Here is a 26,872-nt window from a genome sequence, read left to right on the forward strand (position 1 = left end):
CGCTGACCAAGTACGAATTGCCAGGCTTCACACACCTTTGAGAACATTATGATTAACTATCAGGCATGCAGGTTTCCTCACGATGTTTTTCTTAACCGTTAAAGCAAGTCATATTTAATTTTTAAAACCGCACATAACTCCGAAAAGCTAGAGATGCGTGTCCGGGATCGCAGCCCCGACACCCCCAAATAGGAGGCGGACGTCCTAACCACTAAACTATCACGGCTTTTGATGATTTTGCTGTCCTGGTTTGTATAATTCTACCACTGGATTCCACATACTTGCTATCTTAACCTCACGATTATTTCCTTATCTTTTCCTCACGATTGAAATTGTGGTATTTGCGAATTCGCGCACTAATCTGGGCATAGATTCCATACTTCTGGGGCATCTTCAAAAGTCTGCGAGCGTTGCTTGTATTCTGCATTATGTGCCGTTTTGTAACGATGATGTTTCCTTTAGTATTCCGTTATGCAATAAAGGAAACAATAATAACTTGTCAGACCATTCAAGGTAGGAAGAGTCAGTTAACCCGAATTGCGATGATCTGTGTAGGTTGATTGTCCACTTAGGACTGTTCCAACGATCGAGTAGACTTGCTATGTACTTTGCTTAAAAGAGATAATATGTAAGTTTATTTACGAATGTTAATTAATTATGCTGTTACCACGCTGTTAAGTAGAGATTAAACAATTGGGTATTTTCCTGTGTCAAAAATAAATTACTTATTTCTGAGATAGAGGGTCTTCCAAAATATGTGAAATCCACGCCCTTTGTTAGTTTTAAGTGTAATAATTACTATTTTAAATTGTCGATGAAACTAAAAAAAACAATTCAAATGATTGTGACGTCACATTTCAATACTTCATAGAATGTCGCATACTAAGTGCGCGTTTTGACGTTTGATAAAAAGTTACTGATTTGAGTAGTTGTCAAATACCATTAAAATTAATTGGAATTTTTTGATTTTCCCGGTTAAAAGTAGCCTATGTCCATCCCCAACATACCTACTTACGCTAACTCTGTAAGTAGGTACCTTTCATCAAAATCGCTTAAACGGCTGGGCAGACAAAAAGTGGACACGTTTTCACTGTAGGAAAGCTATACGGTACTTAGATCATTTTATTCTGTGTTCAACATTTTTTTAATACTTAAACTTCAACAAAAACGACACTTAAGAACTTTGCACCACTTGAAAGGCAAGTAAATAAAGCAAACTTGAGATAATTCGTGTTAGTGTGAAATGTAAATGAAGCATAGCACGTTTTAGAAATTCATCTAGATAAACGCACGTCGCCCTGCTATATTGACTCAAACGAGCTGGCAATCAGCTTCCAGTTTAACGTCTGTTTAAATATAATCAAAGCAAAATAATCGACTTTACAATAATTTTTAGAGCTGCTTATTATCGCTAACTTTCAGCATCATTCACAATTAATTTACCGTCTAATTCCATAACAAACATTAGATTACTATCTTGATTCTGCGACGCTCGAGTTTATGCTCTGTTTTGTAACAATTAAAGTTAATATTTCAATGCTAGTGTGATCGTTTGTTTGTTTTAGTGCACGCAGGTATATACTCGTAAGACAGTGTGGAAATGGCAGTGTCTTTTGCGTGTTGTTTCTTTATATGACTGTCCGCTCTAGAAATGGTGTTTACAATAACAAAAAATGTGAATATTTCAGAAGAAGATCGTGGTTGTCTTCTGAAGCAGTATGCGTTATCCTTTATAGGTAAGTATGCCATGTCTTTTATTGTGTTTAGTATACATTAAGCTTACACGTCAACTACGTAAAGTTCAGAAATTTGCTACTTCGCGTAAAATTCCACACTGCCAATGTATTGAATCCGGTAATCTCAAGATTATCTAGTTATTTATGTACTAGGTAGAGTACCTACCGCTTGAGTTGAGCGGTAGCATTCTTTGATAGGTTCTATTTATAACATAGAACCCCACTAAGAAAAGATTTTGAGAAATATTAACGGGATCCTTAGAAAACCTAATTCCACGCGGCCAAAGTCGCGAGTAAAAGCTAGTTATTCAATAAGGTGGCAAAGTCATATTGAGTGCTCTAAATTGAATCCGAGTGCGAAATTGCTTACTGACAATTTGCAACACGAGGGTGGCAAATTCTCTTTGCGTGCTATTTCAAATTTGTACACACTTTACATTAACATAACCTATATTTTCTGGTCAAATGAGGTTAAATATAGCCAAAACTTGGTATACTCGGTTGATTACCTCGATGTCTATCCATCTGTCCGTCACAGCAGTTTTATTTCTATTAACTGGGCACTATTAAGCGCTAACAGATATCGCCTTGACCTATAAAGGATTTATTATGTCATGATGTTGGCAAATTAAAACTCGAAAAATGATACTTATAGTTCAGTAACATAGTTATGAAATAAGTCCTTATTTCTAAGATCTAAAATACCATTTTCCTTTGATTTGCTCTAGCTTTTCTTTTCACATGGCACCAATGCCATCAATTTAAAATATCATCTTGTTCTAGTCACTTTAACTCTAGATGGAGGTGAATCGCTACTTAAGTACGCGCACACAATGAGACGAAGCGGTTTCTTTGATTCCATAGTGGCTCAATTTAACTAAGAAAGTCTCGTGCTCAACGCTTTCAAATGCCTTGGATAAATCACAGAAAATACCAGTGGCATTCTTTGAGCCTCCCACGCATTGCATATAATATGCTTTAGCAGCATTGCGTCCGTGTCGGTTGTTGATCGACCTTTAGATGTTTATAATTAAAACTATGTATATTTTGAAAGTTACGACGACTTGAAATACCTCTATTTTAAAGGCAGCTTTGTACAAAATGTAAAAACTACAAATTGCAATGACTAACTTTACTTCATAGTAAGTAATTTCAAATGTGTAAGGTCTCTATAAAAGTTTTGATTACTTACTTCAAAATCATATATCAGACTGAGACTTGGATGGGAGATCTATAGAGCGCACTTTGACTTTGCTCAGACTTAAGATTGAGTTAAAACGAGACAGATTATATGGGAGATAAATACTCTGTCTCGTTTTAACTCTGTCGTCTAAGCTAAGTCAGAGTGCGCTCTATAGATCTCACCCTTTAGTTTAATATTAAACGTTGATTTACGTTGTTAAACAATCGTCCATCTCACCCTTGAGTATGTCCCGCTCGACTTGGAGCGACCATGGAGAGCACTCTTATTAACCTTTTTATTTGGAGAAAGTATATATTGATGCCTGTATCTGCCCTTTAAGCTCTGGGTACGGCAATCGATTTTTCCTGAAAGCTTTTTTAAGTGATAACATGACGCAATGATGGGCGCAAGGGAGTTTCCAAATTCAATTCTTGATTGGGTCAATTTTGGAATTTAATATTTCTTGGATCTGTCATCAATGTTATTATAGTTCGTGACAGGCCGATATGGCAATCGGGGTGGAACGCCCTGCACACCCGCACAGCCCCCAGCCCAGTGCGGGGCAGATGAGCGGGTGTGTGGCGTGTCATCCCCCCTCATACCCCGCTTGCCATCTCAACCTATCGCAGATATGTATGTACCTAGGTATATATAGTGTATTATAGGTATGTGCAATGTCCATATTTCTTTGTCTATACATACAATTTATGTTTTGAAGACGCACAAGGACGAGACATAATAAGTATACCTACCTGTAGTCTTTACATCGGTAAATCTTACTTAGATAAGTACTTAGATTTTCAAATAATCCACTTAATGGCGATTTCACCAACGAAGAGTAACATTTAAACGAGGAATAAATTTGATTGGGCCTAATAACAGTTTTTGTATTGAAATTTGAAAAATATATGACAGGTTCAGATAAGACTTATTGTACGTTTGTGAAAACGACCCTAAACCAGTCAAATTTGTATGGTGCAACACGCAGCATGCGACATGCACCGTCCACACTCCCACTGCTAAACATGCAGGAAAAGCAAGCAAGCAATATGAACCACCACCACGCAACGCCATACGAATCCTGCGAAAACACTCAACGCACGTTTCACTCCGAACCTGGAGCTCCCACAGGAGATGTAGACCTTTGCATTACCAAGTCTACATTTCCTGAGGATGTTTAAATAGTTAGCAATGCAAATGTGAAAACTTCGTTAGGCGCGTTGGGCGATTTTGGAATGGTTAAAAACTTTAAGGTCGCGTCCCCGACATGCTAATTATGTTGATAGTGCTCGGAATGCCAGTAAATGTAAAAACTAAACTAAAGTTTATGGTGTTTAAATTAATTTACAAGTGATGTTTTTTTTCTTTCTGCAGTGAGTCTGCCGTTCTTCACCAATGGCGTGGAGAGTCTTAACCTCACAATTTCAAGCCACGCAGGTCATTTCACCACACCTGAACAAATACCTTGGACGACTGTGGGACTCATACTTGGAACTATCGGCAGTGCACTAATCTATAGTTATGTTATTGACACTTGGGGAAGAAGATTTGGTATTTTCGTAGTTGTATTGTTGCAAGGGGTAAGTCATAGATTAATTATTGGTCTCGCTATGGGGTAAGTCTTCTTTTCAAAATCCATAAATTACTAGCTTTTGCCCCGCGGCTTCGCGTAGTCCGTATCCCTGAACATTACAAATTATTCCCGAACATTCCACAACATTCCAGAATGTTCTAGAACGTTCGAACTCACGACGGATCTTATACTTTACCTAACAGCAGGTAGCTTTACCCATAGAGAAAAGTGTTCGAATGGTCCACAATGTTCCAGATTCCAGAATATTCGACACACATTCGAGAATGTTCTGGAATGTTCTACAATGATCCGGGATATTCTGTGGAATTCTCTCGAAAACTCTCGAATATTCTTGATTATTCTAGCAATTTCTATAGGGCGAAACTTCCAACCCTTATATCCTCAAAAGCACACCCTTCAAGTAAAAACGGGAACCTTCTTCATGGACGGGAGATAGAGAGCTATCACACCATATAACTACCTTGATCGTACCGGGACTCATTTCTGAGTTATAGCGGCACACATTGTACACTTTCTTTTATTATATTATATTGATTATTCATTAGCCATAACCAAGTGGATAAGGTTTCATCAGCCTTCCATTCGGGAATCGGGGGTTCAAAATTTTTGAAGTTATGCGCTTTTTAAGCAATTAAATACTTATCGCTTGCTTTAACAGTGCATGTAACAGAGTTTCTTCATAAGGTTCTCAAAGGTGTGTCAAGTCGCCAATCTGCACTTGGCCAGCGTCGTGGACTATGGCTAACCCCTCCTCATTCGGACAGGAGACCTGTGCTCAGTAGTGAGTTGGTGATGGGTTGATGATGATTATTATTATTGCAAATTTTGGCGGGCGCGATACCCAGAGAGAGTATACCTTCCTACCTATCTGACTTCTATGTATTGCGAATCCTGCCGGTTTCTTTGCAGGATTTCATTTCGATAACCAATTATGAAATGGTGAAACAAGATGCTTAAAAAGATAACTTTTGAGAAAATTGGGTACCTACCTATTATAACAAACAGCGACAGCGAACATCAAGTTTGGTTTTTCAGTTTGAATTACGCATCTCTAAAAAGATTAAACAATGTAGAATTAGAGAAGATAATAAACATTATGTAAGACTCGAGTATGTAGAAAAGTGATTCAGTCACGTATGAGATTACTAAATTATGTAAATAATTATTTCAGCTCATTGTGTTCATTTGACTACAATATATTGTATTATCTATTGGTATAAAATGTGTCATTATCTACTACCGTTCTTTTGTCATCCGCTTACATTAGGGTTTTGCTTGTAGATACAATATATTATGTTTGTATCTACCTATAGTCCGCGACAAGTCAAGATGTCAATCGGGGTATGAGGCGGGGAGGACGCCCCGCACACCCACACGTCCCCCGCACTCGCCCGCATCGGGTTAGCGCTGGGGCTGTGCGGGTATGTAGTGTGTTCCCTCCCCAATTGCCATCTCGACCTGTCGCATACTATAGTATGATATGTGGGGTTTTGTCAGGTCATTGGCTCTTTAGCTTTATCCCTTGTTTTGTAGCTGCGTGAAGGGTCAACCCACCAAACACGCTTTCGCATTTGCCTATTAATATTATGGAAAAATATTTATACAACTAGCGTTTTCCCGCGATTTCGTCAGCTTACTGCCTATAGCATTCGGGGAATCGGTGAGAGGGTAGATATTCCAAAAATGCTAAACTACGTGCCTACTTCTTCTCTTCTTTTAATTCTGCCCGAAAGGCCAAACACCAATGCGTGGCTAGATCAGTCAGTCAGGACATGTCTTTTTATATGTACAGATAAGTAAGTAGTTAAGAAATAAGATTCTATTATTCATGTATTCTATATGGTTTTAGGTATCATGCATACCACTTCTGATACCTCCAAACGACATAGCCTACATAATTCTTCACGTCTTAGCAGGGATCTCAACCGCTGGTCTTTTCATATGCATACCAGTTTACATACGAGAGATATGCGATGTTAAGTATCGTGGAACCATGATGTCCCTAATGGTGTTGATGACTACGGCAGGATATCTCATGAGACTGGCACTTGACGCTGATAATAGGCTGTATTTGATAGCTGGTGTGGTTTTTGTACAGTTTGTTACCTTATTCATGATGGTTGAGTCTCCAGCTTATTTGGTTAAGGTTGGGAAGATTCAAGTAAGTAGAAGTGAGATTTTTTTTCAGTAAATTGATGATGCCCGTGACTTTGTCTACTCGGAATTAGGTTGTTTAAAACCTGTGGGAACTCTTTGATTTACCGTAGTAAAAAGTAGTCTATGTCCGTCTCCAGGATGCAACCTAGGTATATCTATACCAGGAGTGTTACAGATATCCGCATCCGCAAATGAGGAACATTCGCATTAATTCAGACATCCGTATTAATCAATGCGGAGCTTGTACGGAGGTGGATTCATATTTGAAACAAGTAACGACCTGCAAAGAAAGTGGCCGGGGCCAGAGTGGCGCGTGCCTCGCGCGTGGTTACTGTAGATATCTTCGATCGCTAATTGCCCAATCAGAAAGTTTACGATGGGACCCAACAGGGGTGTTACGGATATTCGCATCCGCATCCGCAAATGTGGAACATTCCATCAATTTAGGCATCCGCATCCGCGTCCGCGGATGTCAAAATATTGGCATCCGCAACAACCCTATTTAGATTTATGAAAAATCCCGTTGGCACTTATTGATTTTCCAGGGCCAATCGCCAAAAGTAGCCTAAGTACCTATATTTAAGAATTCAACAAGTCAATTTGTGCTGAAACGAAGACCGTGAACCATGTATTTGTAGAAAAATATTTTCCACAAAAAGATCGACCTCTAAATTAAATCCTTAGTTTTTATTTTTACTTTAAATGAGGTTTTCATGTTGTGTTGTTAAAAATCGGTTCTATGAAACCCGACTCGCTGTGTGCGAGAGTTCTACGTAGGTACTGTAACTTGCCGGGTGTTGTAAAATTTAAATGTCTGATAAAAAAATACTTATACTAGAAAAATATAATACGTATGACGTCGATAAGTAATTATTGACTTTCCATTAATAATATTAATTGCATACTAATAAAGTATTGTTTCTGTAATGTCTATTTGTGTATCCTGTAAAGTCTCATGAAAAGTAGGTAGCTACTATTTCTACAAGAAATTGGCCGACCTACTTACATTTCGTCAAATAGAAAGTTGGATTTTGGGAATATCTTTAATAATTTTGCAAAAATATTTAGCAATAAATATGTGGAGCAGGTAGGTAGGCTTCGCAAACTCAAAGTTTCAACGGACACTTTAATCAAAATTCGTTTAAAAAAGGTAAAAAGGTTAAGATATTCGACCGTGACAGGACTCGAACCTGCAATCTTCGGATCCGAAGTCCGACGCCTTATCCATTAGGCCACACGGTCGCCTGATTTTCATGACGAATTTGTGAAGTGCTCGTGGAAAACGTTTTTCCTACACAATAGAGATTATTTCAACTAAAACTGCACGCCTAGTTCCTTTCTTGTGAAATATTTGTATACCTAATTCGACTGAGGCAAATCCACACTAGCTGCGGTGCGCGTTTACATTGGACCCAGCTATTATGTACTAAATTTATAGTATTTTTCATTATAATTGCAGCGATAAATTTCCGGACAAAGGCCTCCCCAGTCACTTAGTCTCTTCCATGTTTTAGTTACTATTATACCTGTCTCAAGTTGTTTGTGCTACTTGTAGTAACATTGCAACATTTTAAATTTAACTATTATGCCGACGATTTCGTTTCTGATTTAGGTTTATGTAAAATCTCATGAGAATTCTTAAGTTTTCTGGGTTTATAAATAGCATAAGTCACTCGTTTCAGGTCTTTAACTCTATTCATGCAAAAATCACGTAAAGCTTTTGCTCTACTGCGGCGTGTTTGTAGGACAAATCAACAAACACTTTCGCATTTATTAGTAGAAAAAAAAGAACAAAAAATCAATAATTCAATCGGTAGGTATTCTCATATCCCAAGAATACTAGATATGATAAGTAAATGATAATTCTATAATATTTTTCAGGCGGCAAAAACAAGTATGGGCAAGTTAAAATGTCTACCTGCAGACGATACCTACATCGTCAACCAAATAACACTTCTGAAGGAGGAGAGTGAACGTGCCAAGCCAAATGGAGTCTTACGCTGGTATCAGATATGTAAGTTATTTCATCCAGAGGTATTTAATAGTAGGTACAGTATTTTTCCCAAGCTGAAGAAACCTATGATTTATTCATGTATAGGCTTTTACAAGCTCTTTTGAATCGTTCAGTCACTTTGCGAAACTGGGGAAATATAATGTCTACTTGTAAGAAATACAAAAATACTTCATAAAATTAATTATTTTACCGTTGCTTTTATCACAAATCTAACACTGAGTTCATTGACTTATTATATCTACTCAGGTAAGTCAATGACCAGGATAATTCTTTTTAAAGAGCAACTGCTGACTTTCTTGTCGGATCTTCTCAGTAGAATCTACTTTCTGAACCGTTGGTAAAGTCGTGACATACCTATTATAATAAGTACCTTGCAAAAACTGTCCTACACGAAATAAATAAATTCAATTTCAAAATTCAATAAACTCAATTGAACTTTGCATAAAATAGTACCTACAAATAAATGTTCGTATACTAAGTAGGTACATATTTAGTTAGTTTTGCTCTAAATGAAGATATTTCTACAACACAGTGCATACGCTAGCACAAAATTCAATAAGCACAAAGTTTCTGATGTCGCGTCGTTTGTGTGCATTTAGCTAAAAATTCCGCTTCAAAGTTAGGTGTTTACTTCTTGCATATAAAATGATATAGCGATAATACAATTTTGCTGTAGCCCTCTACTCTCTAAATTTCGTTAAAATTTACTTACGTTAGGGTAATATTTATATCATCGGGAAAATATCTCGAACTTCCAACAACAACATACAAGGCAGTCAGTGGGGACTGCCCACAGAAATGAAAAATTAAAACTAAGAAACGACAGTGTTTTTTTTTTGGATTTTGTAATTGTTGGTACCTAGTGTCAAAAATTAAAATTTTATAATTTTTAAATTAAAACCATTAATATTGGCACTCCGAGCACTATTAACATTAGCATGTCGGTGACCCAAACTTGTACTTTTTACCCATCCCAAAATCGCCCAACGCGCCTTAAGTGGGCACAGTTAGGTGCTTTCTTGATACAAACGTAGGAGGGTAATTACTACATTATTACCCCGTCATCAAAATGAGGCAGATTCTCTTTTTTATCATATTAAATTATCATCATGGCGTAAGTAAAAAGCAGAGCCTTTAATCTATTCCTTATAACTGCTTGGTACTTTAATACCTCGATAAAAGATAGTGGCCTTGAAACAGCTGTAATCCATTCATACTAATATTATAAATGCGAAAGTGTGTCTGTCTGTCTGTCTGCTAGCTTGTCACGGCTCAACCGTTCAACCGATTTTGACGAAATTTGGTACAGAGATAGCTTGCATCCCGGGAAAGGACATGGGCTTTTTATCCCGGAAAATTAAAGAGTTCTCACAGGATTTTTAAAAACTAGGTATATCCACGCGGACGAAGTCGCGGGCATCATCTAGTGTGACAATAAATCATGAACTGACCATGACATGAGTGACCGTTCTCAGATCTGAAAAAGATCTGAGTTACGCTCAAATCACGCCTAAAATAGTTTTAGGTTCAAAAATCATCACTTAATTGGTAGGCAAGTACAAATGTACCTAACTATATTATATAGCTGTAACTGTACAGTGCTATTGTGGTGCTATTGATATCTACGTGTAAGATGCTCTTTGGATAACAAAGTGCATGTGGGTGTTAGGGGTGTTACGGGCAGGTTGGCATGAATAACTTCGTACAATGTTGGCCCAACTGTGCGCAAATAAATTGACAATTGCACGGCCTCGGTACGGCACGGCTAGTAAACTAAAATTGGCGGCACATACTAAATCAAGTATCGTGCAGCACGGAGCACCCACACTTTGGGTAAACTACCGGGTGTATTTAAAAAGAAAATACTACAGTTATATGTTTGCAGTTATAAATCAGCGAACGACAACGCATAGAAATATTCTGTTTGTTTATAGCATTATAGCAAAACGAAATATACTATTGTAATGTAGGTATGTACATAATATTATAGTCATCTACCACACGCGTTATCAATTCTATTGTAACTTCGTAACTGTCACTTTGAATTATTGGCCAATCAAGGCAACGCGGCGTCTTGTGCGATTAACCAATTGATTGGTTTAAATTCGTGTATAACAGGCATCTATATGTGTAAGTACCATTTACTAGAAACGCGATTTCTGTGTTTGTCATTCAATGTTTTGAATATAATAAGCATTGTAATCTGGTGTTGTTGTTATAACGCGAATTTGTTTCAGTTAAAAATCAAATTTGGCGTGGCGAGATAAAAATAGGTATAATGCTTTTCACAACAATAATGCTTAGTGGATGCATTATATTCCTCGATCAAAACAAGGTTCTCATACAGCTAAAGACCTCTACCGACCTTGAAAACAATATATTGGTGCCTATTTGTTTGTTTTTGGGGGCTCTATTTTGCGTCATCCTAGTGAGGATATTCGAAAGAAAAGTAAGTAAGTAACTATTACTTTAAATAAATCTATTATACTAACTGTAGTGTAGAAAAATCTAGACCATCGCGACAAAAGAGATTTAAAAGCGCATACCTAATAATTATCTCAAAAGTGCGATGGATGTTCCCAATGGATGGACATACTCATTCTCAGAAAAGGTTGCATCATCAGCCCTTCACCAGCCCTGAGAACAAGTTTCCTCTCGGACTGAGGACGGTTTAGGCCATAGTTAACCATGCTCGCTAAGTGTGAGTTGGAAAAGGTTTATACATCCATACTAATATTATAGTATAATATCTGCCAAGTTTTCAAGGGCCATCTGTTTAACCGTTTGTAACGAAATTTGGTACAGAAAATGTTTGTTTTCTAAGGAGGGTCATGGCTACTTTTTGTCTCGGAAAATCATCAGAGTTCCCATGGGATTTAAAAAATTCCACGCGGGCATCATCTTCTAGTAAGTAGTACATTATTTAATATTATTATCAATATGTTTAAAGTGAAGCCAGGGCATGATAGCTAGTTAGCGTGTACAATATAATCAGGTAACATACATTAAAAAAAAAAGATTCCGACGAATTGAGAACCTTCTCCTTTTTTGAAGTCGGTTAAAAAGATTGATGATGATCAAAACTGTTTCTCTATCTAAAATTATTTTCAGTTTTCAGCGTTTCAATATTCCATCTGATCAACAAAAACGAACCTTCGCAGAAGGTCGTCTGTAAGAGATTGCCTGAAGAAATAAAAATATTTTCTTTAAACATGTTTTGTGTAGGAAGATATTTTCTTTTAGTTTAAAAATTCCTTTGAAATTTTATATTTCGACCTTTAAACCTTATTGGTTTTATTTACTTACTACTTGATGCACGCAACTTCGTTCGTGTGGATTTAAGTTTTGAAAATCTTTGATTTTTCGATATAAAAAGTAACCTATGTTACTCTCAAAGTCTTTAACTAGGTAATATACATACAAAAATCACGCCGACCTGTTGCTCCGTTGCGGCGTGATTCAAGGACAAATCAACAAACTAATTAACTAACAAACAAACACATCTTTTAAATTTATAAAATATCATCATTATCATTATAAACCGATAGACGTCCACAGCGCTGGACATAGGTATCTTGTTGGGACTTCCACACACCACGGTCTTGCGCCGCCTAAATCCAGCAGCTCCCTGCGACTCGTCTGATGTGTCCGTCCACCTAGTGGGGGGTCTTCCAACGCTGAGTCTTCCGGTGCGAGGTTGCCATTTCAACACCTTAAGACCCCAACGAAGAACGAACCCCAGGTTTTACGAACTAGGTATGTGCCCTGCCCATTGCGGCATTGCCATTTCAGCTTCGCAACCCGTGGAGCTATGTCGGTTACTCTAGTTCTCCTACGGTTCTCCTCATTTCTGATTTGCTCGGGTATAAAATATGGGCAGGTAGTAAATGATAGTAAAATAGCAAGACTTTCGATATTGTTTCAGTATCTTCTAACATTTGCCTTGTCGGTAATGGTGTTATCGATGGGCACGCTAGCGGTGTTCACGCAAGCTGACCTAACTGTGACGTCATTGAGATGGTTGCCAGTGGCTGCACTGGGGGTGCTCGTGTTTGGATATGGAGTTGCATGGGGCCTGCCTACCATTGTTATGGTTGAGATGCTGAATTTAGAGGTAATGCGGTGTACATATTTTTTTATTGCCTTGACTAATTATTACTGTACAAATCTTGGCTGTGTGGAATGGTGCCAAAAATACCATGGCTGCTTTCCCGCATTGGCCAGCCAGGCTGATCCTTTGCAAAAAAAAATGTGTCGGCCCTTCTGTCACCAGATCAACACAGTTACACTGTAAAAGAGACAATTAGGTACCTACTTAATTAACACAGAATTACCAAGATGTAGAGACATTGCACTAATACTTACTTTTCTCCTCGATATATTCTATTTTGTATGGCGTTACCTACTTACCTATAGGTATACTTACACGAGATATAATGAGGCGGGTATTGCTGCGTTAGGGTGGAATTATGTTATCCCAATCCCGTGCTAGGAACGGCGACATGCCTTCAAAACATCTAAACAAATGTTCCTCCCAGTGTTGGGTATAATACTCAGAGACACGTTCAGCTTTTAAAAAATACCAAAGGTCTGGCTCTTAGTCCTTAAGCATGATTGTCGTTAACCGCACGCCTACCTTCCAATTAAAAAAATTGGCTGTCAGTGGAAACAGCCGAAAGAATTGAAAATTTAATCTAATGCTACCAAAAGCATATTTGACTCTTCCATTAAAAATTAGAATAGGTTGCGTAAGAAACAAGTCCTAAAAGCTCATAAAATTAGCATGTCGGTGACGCGACACAATGTATTCATGTCAAAAAGTAATTCATGTTAGATGAGGTGTACATACTTAGCGTAAAAACGCTAAATATTCCATTCTAATACCAGAAGTACGGCTAGGCAACAAGCACAAAATTCCATTTCAATAATATCTATTGGCCGTTACACCAAAACCCCCTTTTCCCCGAAACGAGGTCGTTGGAAGGCTATCGTCCGTAAAACGCCCACATTCTACGAGACTACAGTACCTACCACCCACAGACTGAACTTTATTGAACTCCTGTACTGGGTAATAAGGGAATTAAAAGGGACATCTATAATATTATACGGAAAACTGACTGATCTTTAGAAAGTTCTACTTCTTTAGGTATAGGAACTTGAAAATTTGCATGCAGATTTTCTGAAGTATGACGGTATTTTGGTAAATTTCTACGTGACTAGAAAAGGGAATTTATAATATTTTGATTGGATGTGCTTCGATATTTTTAAAGTGAAAACTTCTTTAGGCGCTTTTAGGGTGGGTAAAAACTTTAGTCACCGACATGCTATTGTTAAAAGTAGCTAGATAATTGCAGTGTCGATAGATCTAAACACTAAACTATGGTTTTGTAAATTAAAATTAATTATGTTTTAATTTTTGATACTTACTGTAGGTACTACAACTAATTTGAAAATCGAAAAAGCCCACTGTTATTTTATAATTTTAAGTTTTCACTTTGGTCGGCAGTCCGCACTGACTGCCATTTTTTACTCTACAATACTCGTATACGAGGACCACAGCCAGGACCAGGATTTTATTGTAAACATTTACTTTTTTACTTGCAGATCCGGACTAAAGTCTTAGGAATGGTGTACACATACTCTCAAATCTTAAGGCTTGCTCATGTATACACGTTCAAATACATAGAAGATTACGTGGGCATTTACACGTTGCTTTACATTTTCGCCTGCATCAACTTATTTGGAGCAGTGTACACGATTTCCAATGTACCAGATATAAAAGATAAAAGCGTGAGACAAATAGAAGGACAACTAAAGAAGATCCCTATCATAAAATAAATTACAGTACCTTTATCAATTCTTTGATTTACCTTTTAATTAGTACGAGTAGAATAGCTAGTAATTAGTTGGTAGAAAATATTGGAGTTAAATCTAAGGAGTAGCTATTGCCTGCGACTTCGACAGCTTCAATTTGACTTTTTGCTCAGTTCCATTCTGTTTTCTTAACATATAAAGCATCATTAAATGTTTAGAAACTTCAGATACTTCTGCCATAGTTAAATTAAAAAAACGAAAGGACGGCTATTTGGAACAAAAATCGTTAACCTGTCAAACCAAATATGACACTGCCCATCAAGTACTAGGCAGAGGCAGAGGCATGGCAGAGGCTACAACTTGTATCAAAGAAATCTTATTTGAAATAGCTAATCTGGTGCGTAGGACCTGGTAGTTCATAGATAATATCGTTGCCTAGCATAGTACTCTTACTTTACCTGCCTGAAGCGAATATCCTGTCAAAAAAGTTTGGGATTCGTTTACGATAAGTTACATAGTTCGTTACATACAAGTTATTATATTTTTACGAAATCACAGACGGACGCTTCAGTTGAATTTATACAAATTGCAGCTGCTTATTTTATTTGCAAACCTTGCGATGTCGAAACATTTTCTCTTCCTACAAAGTTCGGTACAAGTAGAATAAACAGGATTTTTCACTTAAGTAACCGTTCGCAGAAAACGATTCGGATTTTCCTCGATATTTTTTGTCCCTACTTTTAATAAACGGTCGCAACATTTAATAATACCTAAGTATTACTCAGAGATAAAATTGTAAATAACTGTGTCATTTCACTATGAAACACACACATTCCTACAGCAAAAGCAAACTGGCTGACTCGCCCCGTCTTCGCACAGGTGGCCTCACATAATTTTATGTTTAGTAATCAATATCTATACTAATATTAGGAATGCGAAAGTGTGTCCGTCTGTCTGTCTGCTAGCCTTTCACGGCCCATCTATTAAACTGATTTTGACGAAATTTGGTACAGAGGTAACTTGTACACCGAGGAAGGAAGGCTACATTTTATCCCAGAAAATCAAAGAGTACTCACGGTATTTTAAAAGTACGAGTAAATCCATGTGGACGAAGTCACGGGCAGCATCTAGTTCACTATATTTTCCACATGTTGTTATAAATTACGTGAAAAAACCAACATTTACCTAATATTTCGTAGTGTAGTATGTGATAAACTAGTTTTTCAAAGAAAAGGTCAACAGAAGAAAAATTGCTCAAATCGTCCCTAATGCCGCATATTACGTTTATGAGAAGGTAACACGAAATTATTCTCAGCACATAGAAGGTATAGTATATTATAGGTATTAGGTAGGTAACTTAAATTATGATAGCCGGCTTTCCTTGTTCTGATATTATTATACGGAATGGCATGACTGAAAGAAAAATTGGTAATTTATGAAAAAAAAACAAAGTTACTCCGAAATAGCTCTGAAAAAAATGAGGTCTTATCCTACGAATCACTACTTAATAATATATTATTGTAAATGCGAAAGTGTGTTTATTTAATGGTTGGTTTGTTTGTTCTTCAATCACGTTGCAACGCAGATCGATCTGATTTTTTTGCATAGATATAGTCTGAAGCTGTTCGCAAATTGGCTACTATTATCTGAGTATCTAGTAACTCAAATAACCATAGCGTCTGAAGAATAGGACCAAGGTTATAAGGCTAAATGCATTTATGAAATGCTTAAATGAATTCTTTTCTGATGATCGCACTGCTTCTGAGTGTCTCTCGACTAAAAGCTCCGCTTTGTTGATTAAAAGAAGTGAGTACTCAGGTGTCCAGGCTAAAATTCGGGTCCCTCGTCAAATGAATGATTCGTTATGGAAATATTATAATATATTTACCGTTTCTTTATTGAGAGACTAAAAATGGACAATCTTCTCTGCATTATCGAAAGTACGTATCAAATACTGTCAGATTTATTCATAAGCACGACTTTTGCTGTTTCCGATTATTATTATTAAATTACTAGCTTATGCTCGCGACCTCGTCCGCGTGGATTACACTTTGGTGGTGTGAGGAATGAGGTGTCAATCGATTGTAAGTAATTTTGTTTACTGACTTACCGACCTGCCAAATTTCAAGATTCTAGGTCAACAGGAAGTACCCTATAGCTTTTCTTGACAGACATGACAGACGGACAGACAGACAACGATGTGATCTAATAAATGTTCCTTTTTTCCTTTTGAGGTACGGAACCCTAGAAATATTTAAGCGTTTATTAAAAGGCGTAGGTACCTACCTACCTACTTAGTCGGGTTTTAGTTTTGAAATTTATCTTGTTGACTTATTGAATTCCTAATTCGAGAATGTGGAAGATTGACGTGAAGGATTCACGTAGAAGTTAAATTAGATTTAGGCGTGAAGGCTTGACAAAGTTTTGCAGTAAACTAATTAAATAGCGCGGGCTGGTAAACTTTACATTTGCAAAGGCGGAGCAGATTTTAGTAAAAATTAAAATACTGTAAATTAAAATTAGTTATATTTAAAAACATATATTATAGGTAGGTACAACAGTGTTCATCCTAATGATCATTACGGCGGTTACGTACTCATCTGATCCGAGTCCGAGAGAATACGTCCCTTTTTGTTTTGTATGACATAATATGACATACCTACTCGTATATGTCGTAGATAATCGCTGGTATTCTCACGGATGACGGATAGAACTTGGATGACGGAAGTGCAGTGCGTATTCGCCGTTACCCATTATAAATACGAAAGAATTTATTGGTTCGTCGTTCAATCACATCGCAACGGAGCAATGCACGTGCTTTTTTAATGGGCATAGGTGGTGCGCTGCAGTGCGGTGCGCTGCGGTGCGCTGCGGTGCGATGCGGTGCGATGCGGTGCGATGCGGTGCGGTGCGCTGCGGTGCGATGCAGTGTGGAGCGGTGCGGTGCGGTGTGGTGTGATGCGCCCACCCGGACGGGTCCTGCCGGGAACTTGTAGCTATACCTACCTAAAATACGAAGTGCGGCTGGCCTGCTAAAACCCTAAAAAACACTAATGATTAGAAATATAAGGCTCATCTACATAAATAATTTATTTGTAAGTAATAAGGCTACTAAAGGAATTTTGATAAAACTTTTCTAATATATCATTCAGTTACGATACAAGAAAGCTGATAGGTGATTGGTGCACGCACCTACCGTCGACATTGATAGATTTATCTCCTGAGGCAGTATCGAGGTTCTGAGGAAAAGTATGGATATTTAAGCGCTAAGGGTGAGCTCAGATGAATAAATAACGGTTTGAACAAATTTCTGCCACGGCAACCACTGCCGCAGTAGATATTATAGTGCACCGCATGGGATGGCAATCCGACACATTCGGAGATGTTGCAGGACCAATTACTGCTTTACGTGCTTTCCGAGATAAGAGCGTGCAATACAATCAACTTCCCAATTTCAAGAATTTCTTGTAAGAAAACCCCAATTACGTTTTGGGCCAGCCCAGGACTCGAACACGAGAACTCACGATCTGCAGTCAAATATGCTAGCACTAGACCTATTAACGCAAATCATGCCATGTTGTCATGCGCTAAGGGAATGCCGATTCTCATTCATCAAAAAAAGCTTTAAAATTTAAAATACTAAGTGTCTAGACAGCCACAAGTGGTCGTTCGATACTAATAAATATCTGGCCACAAGGTTTATATTGTTTTTTTTTGGGTCCTAGAACGATAATATCTAATCAGCCAGACTCCACGCAGTCTTGTCAATCCTAACCTTAGTGCTTTTATAAAGCGCGAAGCTAGAAGCTCGCGAAAGAGTTTCTGGATGAAGCAAAGATGCGAGGCCAAGTGGAGCAAAGAGCGTTTGTGGCTGTCTAGACATTTCCATTAAAATATGATAAACCTAACTCGAGCGTCACGTTTTTTCCTATCAAATAACCCTTTGAAATAAAAATAATATATTTAAATGTTATACAACAACTAGTGAGAAATAGCATCGCATATTATTACTGTCCAAAACTATAGGCATCAACGTTGTTGGTATGAAGGGACGTGACTGGAAATTCAAAAAGACATAAATGTGTCATGTGGCGCAATGTAGCAAAGTTTTGGAATAAACTGGTCATAAATAGCAAAATTGTCGCGCGTAGGCACCTTATTTTATTGATAAGTACGTGAATGTCTTATCCCGTAGGAAATACGCAGGTAGTTGAGGATATATGAAGAAATCAGGATAAGCCCGCTCTACGCCGCGATAAAAACAGACAAAATAAAATGTAATGCACAGATCGCTCGATTGGGCAGAGTTCGGGAAGCTACGAGATGTCTTCTCGTCCGAAATTCCTCAGTGCTTCAACACCAAAGTCTTCTAACAGTGCGTCTTGCCAGTGATGACATAATATGGATCCGAGATAAAAAAATTCTAACAATTTACGCAGGAGGTTGCCACGATACCGAGTGTATGGCAATGCATGACGTGATTGTAATACTATTCTGAAGAAAATACTCATAAAGAGTTAACAAATCTTTTGTCAAATAATTTGTACTTTATTTGACGAAAGATTTGTTAACTGGTTATCTGCCAAAGCCACGATAATCCAAACTTCATAGTCACTGATCGTTCCTCCCTGGTTAGGGACAATGCAATGCATAGATAAACTCTCAGCTTTTATAAAATGACGAAGGTCTGGCTCTCACAGGCTCTTTCTCTATAGTCACTTGTGCTCTAGTTTGTGATCAAATCCTACAGCATAAAATTATGTGGTAGGTGTTCTCTTTTTGTTGGAAATTGGTTCTCAATTTAATTAAGTCGGTTTGAACTGTAAAGTTAACTCGATCGGAATAATCTAAGCGGTAAGAAAGTCATTACTACAAAGGAAATTCGATTGTAGGGTATTGGTTGGTTGATGAGGGCAGCTGTAGGCCTTTAATTTATTCAGATTACCTTTTTGTTATTAGACCTTTATTACCGAGGTCCTTGTATTTCACCGTTATTGCATTTCAATTTTTCAAACAACGGTCTAAAAATGCTAATGGTAACATGCAAGGACAATGTATATGTGAAAATATTAGGTACAAGTAGTTGAACTAAGTAGAATTAAGTTTAAATGAAATTTTATTATCCATACTAATTAATATGCGAAAGTGTATCTGTCTGTCTGTTACTCTGTCTGCTAGCTTTTCACAGCCTATTTATTTAAGCGATTTTGACGAAAATTGGTACAGAAATAGCTTGCATCCCGGGTACGGACATAGACTACTTTTTGTCCCGGATAATTTAATGTGACTATCGCAAAAATTTCACTTGAAGTATCATACAAATAAAAAATGCTGTTTATCCACTCAAACCATTTTCTTATCTCTAATAATCTGGTCGTTTTCATTAAACGAAATCTCGACTCTAGTATCATAAGGTCGGATGTGTACTTCCGACCAAACTCACTTTTTTACATAAAGGTAATGAGCATTTCGGGCTCTTTCTGCCAAGCTGACACCAGTATTTCTATCTTTTTTCGTTGCAAAGATAAATACATGCATAATGTCGTATCTGAACACATTCTAAAAATTTGGAGAACCATAATTATATTTTTTGACTTGCGTATGTATGCACCAAAGCAATGGAGAAAAATGATAGATGTATTTTGAGTTCGACCATTATGCTACGAAATTAGTTTATTTGTAATACAGCTAGTATATACAGGTACTGCAGTTACGCACTTCTGCTTCTAAAATATGTAATAATTTTGTTAGGTAAAATCACAACAGATGTTATGCTTCGAATTTTTTGTATTAATATTTGGACTGTGAATCATTTAAGACTTTTTGCCTTGTAATATAAATAATTTTGCAATAAAATTCATGGAAGTAAGTTGAAATAAAGCTTTTTGTTTGTGACTACATTAAAGTTGATGTGATTAATAGGTAGGAGATCCATCCTATTTCACCAAAATTTTGGACTAAACTGCGGGAAAAAAGTAAGGAGCCAGAATAAAGCTGAAGACATTATGAAAATGTAGACTAGAAAATCTTTTAGGACCACAAAAATCACACCATGGAAATCTAAAACTATATTATAATAATACCCCACTAAGCAAAAAACCGTGCATTTATGGTGTTTTTTATGAATCATAGTTCAAATCATCAGTTCAAAAATTTATTGCCCTAGTTTTTAAGGTAGCCTTAAAAAATTAGAGTACCTAATCAATTTTTTTCTTCTTTACCCGTCTTATAATCGACCGAATTTCATATTAATCGAGAGCAGAAATTATAAGTCACCTACAATATGTGATGATAGTGATTCTAACGAAACATACCTAATTATAGGAAGCTTTAGATTATGTTAATTTAAATATAAATGTAGTATAAATTAATTTATTAATTAAACAACTAATAAAAGTGAAAGTAAAAAAATAAAAAAACTTAACTAAAACACGAAAGAAACAGTTTAAAAAAGTATCTGTTAAAAAGAACAGTCGAAACAGAAGCAATGGAATTTTCAAGAAAGCAGAAAGTATTTATTTTATTAAAAAAGTGGCAATGCCGGATTTGACTAACAGTAAATCCTTATACCTGCGTAGTTTCTGCACCTTAAAAACGATTCATGATGCTACCAGCAGTGTTGCTAATTTAATGTGGTCTGAAAACATCAGCTGCAGCGGAAGGAATAAAACAATATCTTGTCTTATTTCATTAATCTACTAGAGAAGAAACAAAGTATTCTCGAAATTGTTGAAGAATTGACTTTGTTGTCTGAAAATTGTGTCGGTCATTATCGGAGCATGATAATCGTTATGGCTTACTTATGATTATTATAAGGATTGCCACACTAAAAAGTGAAAAATCACAAGCTTTATGCTAAAATGCAACATGTACCTACGTGGAGTAAGATATAATCCATGCACAAATAGAAAAAAAGGGAACAGCTGAAAACAATGCAGATTACTAAACTAAGAGATTGGTCACAGTTTACATGAACATGCGAAGGAAACAAAACTTTTTGATAAGTTTGATTTGGCACTACAACATATTTTTAAAGACCACATCCCTTACAAAGGTGATAGACCGTTTGTTATATCAAAAAAAAAATAAGAACGGCGGGGATTTTCAGATTTCGGAATATATTACCTGGCTACAACTAACGCAATAATGCTGGGTGTTAATTTTTTATTAAAACTACTTACATTAAAGACTTTTTTGTATTTCATTAGTATGTTATAGGTACATATAAACTTAAAAATTCTTCCCCGCTTTCGCCCAATATACGACATAATGAGAAACCATTATCCACTGTAAAATATAACCAACTTTTGCAGTAGGTACCTGCTGACCCCCATTCTTACTTTACGTACCTAATCATTATAAGGAAAATCAGGCTATGTTGGCATGTTTTAGATTTCTATATTGATGTAACCGTCATGTATGCAATTCCACAAAAAATGTTTGGCCCACTGTAGGTTTCTAATTACTTTGTAATTTTTTTTTCAATTTTTGGCCGTTGTTTTTAATTAATGGGCTTTATTTGTGAATTTGTAAATGTTATTTTCATTCATTCAGAAGACACAAGGTTTATACGGATGCAATGGTCAGACTATCGGGCGAATGCAATTATTATGTTTCAGATCTAACTAATCAGTTTCAGAAAAATCAGATAGGTACATTGTTGCTATCTCACAAAACTCCTAAATGTTTTTTGTGAGATAACTACTGTGATCTTTTGTCCGAATATTACTTATGTATAATCAGTTAAGACGTATTATGAAATATTAAGTAATAGATCCGACTTTTATTTCAAATTTGTAATAGTAAAAATTGCAGCCATAAAGTCGGTTTACAACTTATGCACACAATTTTTTAGCACAGTTACGAATATTACCAGCATAAAGTCGCATATCGTCCATTTTGAAGAAATTGTGAGTTTATATTTTATTTATTAATGACAAAGTATTTCTAGTAATGGTTAATGATAGGTACAGTTAAGTGTTAAATATTACAAAAACAACTGAAATTGTATCTCTAGTAGTTTAGAAATTATGACCCGATTTCCCTAGCATTTTTGTTTTGGCTCTCCTGAAAAGTAGCAAAAATCCACATCCGACCTTATGATACTAGAGTCGAGATTAATAACTACATACAGAAATCAAAAGGCTATATTCCGAAAAAACCGGCCAAGTGCGAGTCAGACTCGCGCACCGAGGTTTCGGTATTCGGGTATTTTTTCGACATTTTGCACGATAAATCAAAAACTATTATGCATAAATTAATATAAATAAAAATCTGTTTTAGAATATACAGGTAGGTACAGTTCTTTCATATTATTATACCCCACTTGGTATAGTTATATCAGTTTAAAAATTCAAAATACGTTTTTTTGTGATATAACCACAAATTCACAGTTTTTAGATTTTTTCCTTTACTTGTGCAATAAGACCTACCTACCTGCCAAATTTCATGATTGTAGGTCAACGGGAAGTACCCTATAGGTTTCTTGACAGACACGACAGTCAGACAGACGGACAGATGGACAGACAGACAGGCAACTAAGTGATCCTATAAGGGTTCGTTTTTTCCTTTTGAGGTACAGAACACTAAAAAGTAATAGGTATTTCGACAGCGCTGGAGTCAGCTTTACGACCTAAACGAATCCACAAATAGGTACTTCTTCGTGAAAGTAGGTTAATGTCATTAGCAATAAACTGTTTATTTGAGTGCGACATATCGCCGTAGAGATATAATAATTAATCTGTACTTCCATACTTAATATTGTAATCATCCCAAAGTGTGTCTGTCTAATTGCTAGCTTTTCACGGTCCATCTATATAAATAATAATTAATTAAAATAGTTTCACGCGCACACACACACACACACACACACACACACACACACACACACTCACTCACACTCACTCACACTCACACACTCACTCACACACACACACACACACACACACACTGCACACACAAAAACATTCTCTTAGTATACGATATTTAAAATAAAAAAATTATTAGCAATTATAAGTACCTACTTAGTTGTTTTTAATTTTTAAGTAGTTGTCAATGTTTAATATAAATAATATTAAGATTATGGGAAGACACTGCCTCCTGAAACACAGTTTACACTACCTCAGGAGGCAGGGCCTTACACTAAAGCTTGTTAAACTACATGTTTGTTAAGATATTAAAGATTTTATTTATTTATTTATTTATCTGTTTAACCGACAGGTTGAGATGGCAATCAATGTATGAGGCGGTGGGACGCTCCGCACACCTGCACGTCACCCGCGCTCTTTCGCCGTCCGCACTGGGTTGGCGCTGGGGCTGTGCGGGCGTGCGGGGCGTTCTCTCCCCTATTGCCATCTCAACCTGTCGCTACCTACATCTCAATTCTCAAAGTGTTAGGTCTAGACTCTAGAAACTTGAGATTTTGCATGTAGGTTTCCTTTATAAATTAAATAACCTCAGTCATAAAAATATATTTTGAAAAATTCCAAAACATAAAGAACCATAATCCAATTTTCCAGTCCAAGCTGTAGCAGGAAGTAGGAAAACGAAAGGCATGAAACTAACCCTTGTCATATCGTCATCATCGTTATTAACCGATTGACGTCCACAGCTGGAACATAGGTCTCTTGTAGGGACATAGGGACTTTCACACGCCACGGTCTTGTCCGCTTGAATGGGAGGTGACACCAACTAACCTTAGATGTAGGTATATACTTACTTAATATTCCTATTTTTTATAACTAAGTATTATTACAGCTTATGAAATGATGTCACTCACCAACTATGTAGTAGGTATTAACTTAATGCCAGTATTTCGTAGTACGCCTACGCCGTAGACAGTTCCGCAGTATATTGTTTTAGGCAACGTCAGATAATCCAAAACACATTATGCACCAGCATCCCACTCGGACCATTCATGGTAAACCACTATATATGCCATTATATTCAAGTCTTGCTGCAATCTGCATAGGGATATCTAAGGACTACTTCCGTTCACACATGATAAATAACTGGCTTCAAACTTACCTCAACAATGAGTTTCTATATTGAATAGATAGAATGTACAACGCAATGTTGATGCATGGCGGAGACTAATCACTATCCATATTAGAAATGCTAAAGTGTGTTTGTTTGTTAGTTTATTGGTTTGTCCTTCTATCACGTCGCAATGGATCGACGTAATTTTTGCATGGGTATATTTCAAGTCAAAAGAAAATCAAAAAGTTCCCCCGGCATTATTAAAAATCTAAATCCACACGTACGAAATCGGGGGCATCAGCTAGTCCAAATATGTAAAATAAAAAACTGACTGACTGACTGATCTATCAACGCACTAACAACCACAACAAACCATAGGACGGATCGAGCTGAATTTTGGCATGCAGATAGGCTATTATGAGGAAGGCATCCAATAAGAAAGGATTTTTGAAAATTCAAACCCTAAGGGGTTAAAATAGGGCTTTGAAATTTGTTTAGTCCACGCGGATGAAGTCTTCAATCTCGGGAAAATAGCAATGCGTGGACGTCATGAGCGAAAAAGCACTGCATATAGGTACCTATATTTTATTTTAAGGTGTGTTATCTACGTACATTTTTAAGAGTCCGTACCCGAATGGTGCCACCTGGACCCAATTACTTACCTCCGCTGTCTGCCCGTCTGTCTGTTAGTGAACATTATCTTGTGAACCGTAGTAGGTAGAGAGTTAAAATTTTCACAGAATGTAGGTATTTCTATTACCAATATAACAGAAAATAAAAAAATAAAAAAAAGTCTGCTTTGAAAAAAATAAAATTAAAAGTGTTATTTCTCGTACGATGGTACGGAACCCTTCGTGTACGAGTCCAACTCGCACTTGAACGATTTTTACCCACCGAAGTGGTCGCATGTTGAAGCTTCTGTTGTTATTTCACAGTAAATAATAAATACTGGCTGGATAGACGTATGCTAAGTGATGCACATTCTTTACAAGGCATCCCACTTATTCTATTGATGTTGGACCGTGACTAGAAATAACTTGGGCTGCATACTTATTTTAATATAACATACCCTTTTGAAATAATTTTTATCTTTCTAGCTTCTTGTATCGCAGAGGTCGAACGTTTCCAAAGTTTTATGGACTAAAGCTACGATTTCATAGAACAATCAACATTTTTAAGCGACTTTCAAAAAGGAGGTTGTTTTCAATTCAGCCCGTTTTTTTAATGTGCCGTGTAAACCGATTTCTGGATCCAACTTTTATCCCAGAAAATCAAAGACTTCCCACGGAATTTTCAAAAACCTAAATCCACGCGGACGAAGTGACGGGCATCATCTAGTAAGATATAAATTGCTGAACTAAATATTGACGCGACATTATACCGGGTCTGGGTAATGAGATTATTATCAAGAGGTCACACACAATTTCTAACCGTAATTCAGACCACTATTGTGATTAACCAAGGTAGTAGGATGGGAAGGGAACTTGTAGAGATAAGCTTTTTCATGCAGGCAAAAATATCTTTAGCAAAAATGTTCAAAGAAGTGATTTTATGTGGGTATATATTAAGCTATAGCTATAAGATAGCCTAGTGGTTAGGACGTCCGCTTTCTAAGCGGAGGTCGGGGGTTTGATCCCGGGCACGCAACTCTAACCTTTCGGAGTTATGTGAGTTTTAATGAATTAAATATCACTTGCTTTAACGGTGAAGGAAAACATCGGGAGCAAACCTGCATGCCTGAGAGTTTTCCATAATGTTCTCAAAGGTGTGTGAAGTCTACCAATCCGCACATGGCCAGCGTGGTAGACTATGGCCAAAACCCTTCTCAATCTGAGAGGAGACCCGTGCTCTGTAGTGAGCCGGCGATGGGTTGATCGTGTGTCGTGTGATATTATGTTATTGATTAAGACAAGTAACCTTAGTGCTCTGCCCAGCGCCTTCCATACAAACGTAGTTTGGTTTTTAACAAAGATTTACATACATATCTTTGAAGCAGTATAACTTTGAAAATATAAACTTTTATGAAAATTTGAAAAACCACAAATACAGATATTTGTTTGTAGAACGTGAAGATTGTGTTTGATTGGTTCAATTGGATTCAAGTGTCGTGGCAACCCCCTGCCAAACGCCCTAAAAGTTAAATAATTTTTAAAAGTTAAGAATTTCTTCCAGGGGGTTGCCATGTTGCGGTCTGGCAATGCATGAAGTGACTTCTAATACTATTGCGAAGAAAATATAAAAAAAGCGGAGCGATGGCAAGAGACCTCTTGCCATCGATACGCGCCAAACTAATTGATTCAAGTACAGATGGCACATGGGCGGTGGCAAGTCATCTCCGGATGACATCGTTAAGGGTACGATAGCGAGAGAAGCGACCAGCACTTCTCAAACAAGCC

General features: G+C 37.0%; 1 protein-coding gene and 1 non-coding gene across 2 annotated transcripts; one reads left to right on the forward strand and one right to left on the reverse strand.

Annotated features, from left to right (window-relative positions):
* The first annotated feature begins 1,297 nt into the window (after positions 1–1,297).
* LOC117983695 (facilitated trehalose transporter Tret1-like) lies at positions 1,298–14,537 on the forward strand. Its single transcript, XM_034970313.2, has 7 exons — positions 1,298–1,736; positions 4,294–4,499; positions 6,363–6,674; positions 8,552–8,684; positions 10,922–11,133; positions 12,610–12,798; positions 14,289–14,537. Exons 1-7 carry the CDS (start codon positions 1,652–1,654, stop codon positions 14,520–14,522), a joined length of 1,371 nt encoding a protein of 456 aa, XP_034826204.1. The 5' UTR covers positions 1,298–1,651; the 3' UTR covers positions 14,523–14,537.
* Positions 7,840–7,912, reverse strand: TRNAR-UCG (transfer RNA arginine (anticodon UCG)). The gene has a single exon. It is a non-coding gene; the product is annotated as a tRNA-Arg (tRNA).
* Positions 14,538–26,872: the final 12,335 nt, after the last annotated feature.

Source organism: Maniola hyperantus, chromosome 7 (assembly GCF_902806685.2).
Source record: "Maniola hyperantus chromosome 7, iAphHyp1.2, whole genome shotgun sequence".
NCBI lineage: Eukaryota > Metazoa > Arthropoda > Insecta > Lepidoptera > Nymphalidae > Maniola > Maniola hyperantus.